Below are 6,185 nucleotides of genomic sequence, written 5' to 3' on the forward strand. Positions count from 1 at the left end.
CCTGCTGGGCCGTGCGTAAGCCTATGAGCTAGCTTTGACATCCAATTATTTTCCAAATTCAGAATTTGATCGAGAACGTGGGTGTTCGTGTCCGTGTCCGTGTGAGTGTACACGTGCGTGGTAATTCATTAATTAATTAAGTTAAAATTTGAAAGGAAAAAAAAAAAAAAAGGATCCAAGTCCAAGGCATGAAATGGGTCGTTGTCACTTGTCAATGGACTGAATGGGCTTGGTCGGGCCAAAGAGTGGCCAACTTCAGCTTGGCATCATTCGGTTTTGTGAAGTGGGGAGGGCACGCTCCACAGTATGACAGTAATCCCCCCTTCAGCCCTTCTCATTCTCTCATCTCAAACTTGAAATGGGAAGGAAGAAAAGAAAGGCGGTGAAGGCTGAGAATTGAGTTGCTCACCAAAACAAAAGTTAAAAGAAAAGATAAACCCAGCCATAGAGAGAAGGAAGAGATTGAATTGAAATCTCTCCATCTTTTCCCTGTCTTATACGTGGACCCCCACCAGGCACCACCTCCAACCAGCGGCGCCATTAATCTTCACTTGGTTTCCAAGTTCAACTACCTCTCTCTCTCTCCTCTCTTGTATGGACTCATTTATGATTTATTTACATCAAATATAAACAAATCAAAATCTTCTGTTGACTCTTTCTCTCTCTCTCTCCCCCACCGAGTCACTACTGCCTTGTTTGTTTTCGTTTTACATACAAAGAACTATTGTTATTATATTTTTTATATATAAATAATTCGAAGAGATGAAAGGTGAATATGAAGAAGGAAAGAATAGCAGCAGTGGGAACAATATGTTCGCGAAGCTTCACCACCCACATCACCAACAGCAGAAGCTGCAGCAGCTACACCACGTCGTGACTCGGGAATGCCAGACTTCAGAAGAAGATGAGAGCCGAAGCAGCGGAGGAGTAGGAGTAGGAGGAGGTAGTGGCGGTGGCCCTGCTGGCAGCACGGCCGACGGATCCATTAATGTCAAGAAGATTAAGAAAGTAGATGGAACCACCGCTGCTGGCGACGGTGCTACCATTGAAGTGGTCAGGCGTCCAAGGGGTCGCCCACCTGGCTCCAAGAACAAACCCAAGCCTCCTGTTATAATCACTCGCGACACCGAGTGCGCAATGCGCCCCCAAGTCCTCGAGGTCCCCGGTGGTCTGGATGTAGTGGACGCCATCTCTCGTTTCTCTCGTCGACGGAATCTTGGTGTCTGCGTTCTCAGTGGGTCTGGCACCGTCGCTAACGTCACTCTCCGTCAACCCTCCACCAACCCGGGTGCTACCGTCACCTTTCATGGCCGCTTTGATATACTCTCCATCTCTGCTACCTTTCTCCCTCCCTCATCAACGTCGCTTCCTTCTTCGGTTAATGGGTTTACGATTTCGCTCGCTGGGCCGCAAGGTCAGATCCTTGGAGGGTCAGTCGTAGGTTCTCTTCTGGCCGCCGGTACCGTCTTTATCGTCGCTGCAACATTTAGTAATCCGTCTTATCATCGTTTGCCCCTGGAAGACGAAGTTCCCAATTCTCTCTCCGGTAACGCCGGCCAGTCTCCTTCCCCTCCTGGCGGTGGAGAAGGAAGCCACCCTCCTCCGGCAGAATCATGTGGAATGTCAATCTACAGCTGTCACCTACCTTCGGATGTCATTTGGGCACCCACCGCCAGACAACCACCACCACCACCACCGTTCTGAGTTCTGGGTTTGGCTTGCTTTTCCTTTCTTTTTTTTTTTTCTTTTTTTTTCCGCTTAGCTTGTGAATTAAGAATTCATTGTCTGTACTTTTTGTTAATCACTCTTTCTAGTGTTTTAATCTTGCTCTCTTTTAGCTTTAGAATTTGAAGGACAGGAGAGATAGGAAAGGTGAAGACTGTAGAAAGAAAACAGTGTAGTTTTTAGCAAAATCTAGCATAAATTTTCATGTGTCTGAAAAGAGAAATTCATCTTCCCTTTTAACGGGTCTAACGTCAAAATCAATCTTTCTCTCTGGGTATTTTGATTCTCTCTCTGGGGGGCATGAGTATGGGGCTTGCTTTGGAGTTTGAGACTGACCACATCAGCTGATACTGCAGCTGCTGCTGCACCTCTGGCGTAGATAATGGGGTTTCAGATTTCCTTTCTTAGCTTCTTCTGGTTTCGGATAAAGTGAGTGCGTGAACATGGGTTGGTTGTATTTTGCCAGTTTCTCCAGCTTAGCAGTGAATCTGTAGAGAGAGAGAGGAGAGAGAGAGAGAGAGAGATGGTCACGCGAGATCTGCTTTTATTTATGCGAGAGACTAGACTCTATGGAGATTAGAGAAGGGTAGGGAACGGTGGTGTTTGGATTATTTTACTTTATCAGATACGTTCAGTTGCACCTTTCTTCTTTCTTGTCTGGATCAGTGTACATTGAAAGCTCTCTCTCCGTGAGGACTTGTTGTTGATTTCATTCTGTCATTCATTAGTTGGTTCTTTGCTCTGATAAAAGGAAAAAAAAAAAAAAAGAAAGAAAAGAAGAGCATTCCCCAATGCCTTTTATCAATGTATCACTGTTAAGTCTGTTACCATGTATTCTATCCAATGCAAATGCAGTAAAAAAAAAACTCAAATCTTTCTTTAGTCTTTTGTCCAACGGCTATTTCAATTCAATTACACCAGTTTTAGTGCTGCTTTCTGCAAATTAAACTTCTTGGGTTGATACAAACAAAGAAACAAACTCAACTGTTTATATAAGCCTCAACATCATAAGTTGAGCATCCTAATGGCCAACCCATCACTTAAAGGTGATGGCCCATCTTTCTCCATTGGACGGTTGTCATCAAGTGATGCTACTTTGGGTAACTGTGTTGCTTTGCATTGGTTGAGACTTGAGATGGCAATCAAGAATCATGTCTCTCTGTCACTCTCTCTCTCTCTCTCTCTCTCTCATCTTTTATCTCTTTCTTGCATTTTTGATAGACTCACATTACATGGATGGAGATGATGGACCCCATTTTTGGGTGAGTCCCCTACCATCAACTGGCTTACCAAAAATGGGTTAAAAGAGAAAGCAACATATGATGACATTTTGAAAACCAAACAGGGCACCCCTTGTTTTGGTACTAAATGAATGCACCGGATTGGATTCCAATTGGGTCTCTTTTAGTTTTCATCCTCAACCCTACACCCCCCCAGACCCCCTCTTTTGCACTTTGAGGGAAAGATATGGGTTCCTTGTCTATTAAGACTTGCTAAAAATTCATGAGAAAAGGAAAATTGTGGGAAAGCCTGTTAAGGCATCTTATGGATTTTATTAGCAGCTATCCCTCTCTCACTTGTTTTCTTAGGAACTAAACACAGCAAGGGGACTTGTAAAGTAACCAAAAGTAATAGATAACACTCTAGGCATCTATTTTTCTTTGATTCACCACTGACCCTGAACCAGCTTCTTGTTCCAAAAGGAAAATTGTGGGAAAGCCTGTTAAGGCATCTTATGGATTTTATTAGCAGCTATCCCTCTCTCACTTGTTTTCTTAGGAACTAAACACAGCAAGGGGACTTGTAAAGTAACCAAAAGTAATAGATAACACTCTAGGCATCTATTTTTCTTTGATTCACCACTGACCCTGAACCAGCTTCTTGTTCCTTCCAATTTAGTTTTGTGAAAAAACAAATGCATTAACAAATCAAAGGAAGAATGGTTGGTTAATCATTAATTAAACTGAGTTAGTGTGGCCACTACCCCAACTAATGTGGTCAATAGGGATGAAGATCTCATGGTTCAGAGTTGATTGAATCATTATTTATCTTTTTGGCCTGATTACCATAAAAAGTATATATTTTGGCCTTATTTAGTTTTGGGGGTTGACCCATTTTGTTTTGAATGGGCAGATGGAGGTTGGATGGACATGGTTGAATTCAATAATATAATCTTTTTAATAAAATATAAAATGAAATCATACTGAAATAATAGGCCTGATTCATTCTGGTAGAGAAAACCTAAATCTCTTTCAAACTAAAGTATATCAAAATGGGCAATTTGGTTGGGTACCTAATAAGTACCTTCCCAAATCCCATTAAGGAATGCTGTATCAACCATGCACGTCAGCATTCTCCTTTACATGGAAAACGTGATTCATTAAGTGGGGTGGGACGATGAGTTAATTTCCTATACATATGTCGTTGCCCTAGCCTAGGACATATAATATATAGGGCAGCTCTTGGCTTGTCAATGCCCAACTGCCCAATGACCCATCATTGGCTTGGGGGAATCTCTGAGTCTCTCCATTTTGTCAAAACTGAGGGCGCCCAAAATCCAAATCACTTGAAGCTGTTAAAATATAAATTCCATCATTTTGATAAGATAAGCCAACGACCTTAATTGCTTAAAGCCAGGCTAGCTTTCTTAATTTCTTCTTTTTCTTGCAATTCAAACTGTGAAAAGACGCTGTTATTGAATGAATGGACGACTGGGAAATGGGAATTCTCTCTGATGATTTGAACAAGAAGAAGAAATAGAGAAAGAAAGCACCGGCCACGGTAAATTAAACATTGAAAGTGAAACATAATGGACACAATGACACATGCTGGGTTTGACGAAATGTGCAATTACCGTCTGGCACAGAAGGGGGAACAGGAAGCGCAAGTGGATGCACAAAATTCAGGATTTGTCTTTCTCACCCACCTTCTACCCATTGGATTCATATTCACTACTTTGTCTCCCATCCCATTCAGCAATCAGCAGTGGAACGTGGAATAATGCTCTATCTTCAGGCCTGAGTCTTGAGTGTTGAGTGTTGAATGAATGAATGAAGAAGAATATGTGGAAGTGGAATGGCTCCGGGCTCGACCATATACGGAGTGAGTCTCACAGATCAACTTGGTTGATTGGTTCCACACCCTGCTCCCCCGGCCCACAGCGCGTGCCTGACCAGACCCATTGTCTCCCATTTTTGTCTGACATGGCCTCCTATCTGAGCAGATGGCATCCATCCAAATTCAATGCCATGGATTGAACAGGGGCCAGTTCAGTTATGTTGTTAGAGCTTCACCATTTAATTTGCTTATCAGCACTGTAAGTCTGTAATTGTGTGTGTGAGAGAGAGAGAGATTGATGGGGATGCACATCATCAGCACATGCACACTACTGTTTTGTTTAGAGAGTTCAACATCAACACTTGAATTTCAAGCAAAGGCCCCTCCCGCCCTAATGTGACGGTTCAGCACAGGCTTAGCCTTGCCTACGCTTGGCAGGCTTACGTTAGGGACATGCCCGTCATTTTCGCCTGTAAGATTTTTAGGAGAATTGATGTCATCTTCAGGCAGACCACCAAAAGCTTAGCGTACTCTTTGAGGAGGGGTGGTCGACCTCCTTGGGTGCCTAACCTTGGCACTCCTAGACCTTCATCCCCTTGCGAGGCAGCCCTAGTTAACAGCTAGCATGGCTACCAGGGTTCCTCATGGGCGCACACTTGCTCATGGAGATAGTGTTGGACCGGCACTGTGCTACCGATACTCAAGGGAGGCTTGGCATGCGGGCCTGGCTCAAGCATGTCCCTTCACCTCGCCAGCCCCTTGCCCAAGCTGATTGAGCTATCCCATTGCCCCTAGTGCACGGGTGTGTTCCGGCCCAAGCGGTTGCCTATCATCATGGCACACAGGTGCCTGTCATCATCGGCATACAGGAGACCCTTCACATTGGTCAAGTCACCTCATCGGCGCATGGTCGCCTTCCATTATGGTTGTCCCCCTTTAGCACGTAAGCGGCGCCTCTCATGGACCGGTCTGAGCCAGGAGAGTGCCCCGGCCATTGGACTTGAGGTCATGATCCAGTGCTACTGACTTTGGTGGAGCCATCCCATCGGGCAACTCCTAGCCACTAAGCGCATAAAGGCTTGTCCTGGCCTGCCTTGGCCAGGACGCCGCACGGGTTTCTTCCGCTGTAGATCTACCCCCGTGACAATTGGTATCAGAGCGAGTTGGCTAATTGCAACAGCAGTTGGTTTTCAGCAGATTATCCCAGAGCCAGTTGAAGCGGTCATTTCGACAAGCAGCATTTTGTGGGGTGCGGTCCCTAGGCACTTCCACCCAGGATCGAGCAGAATTCAGATCAGGCCTGGCAAGAGGCCATTTCATAGTTCGTGTCCCCATTCCAATGACATTAAAACAGCTTCCCTTGCGGTTGTAGATGCGATGGTCATTGTCCTCATGCGGTGGCA

The 6,185-nt window shown here is 44.8% G+C and overlaps 1 protein-coding gene across 1 annotated transcript; it reads left to right on the forward strand.

Annotated features, from left to right (window-relative positions):
- Positions 1-290: 290 nt before the first annotated feature.
- LOC104611900 (AT-hook motif nuclear-localized protein 28-like) lies at positions 291-2,607 on the forward strand. The gene has a single exon (XM_010279170.3). The coding sequence runs from the start codon at positions 763-765 to the stop codon at positions 1,702-1,704; it is 942 nt and encodes a 313-aa protein (XP_010277472.1). The 5' UTR covers positions 291-762; the 3' UTR covers positions 1,705-2,607.
- The last annotated feature ends 3,578 nt before the right edge of the window (positions 2,608-6,185 follow it).

This window comes from Nelumbo nucifera, chromosome 1, assembly GCF_055504915.1.
Source record: "Nelumbo nucifera cultivar China Antique chromosome 1, China Antique-T2T, whole genome shotgun sequence".
Taxonomy (NCBI): Eukaryota; Viridiplantae; Streptophyta; class Magnoliopsida; order Proteales; family Nelumbonaceae; genus Nelumbo; species Nelumbo nucifera.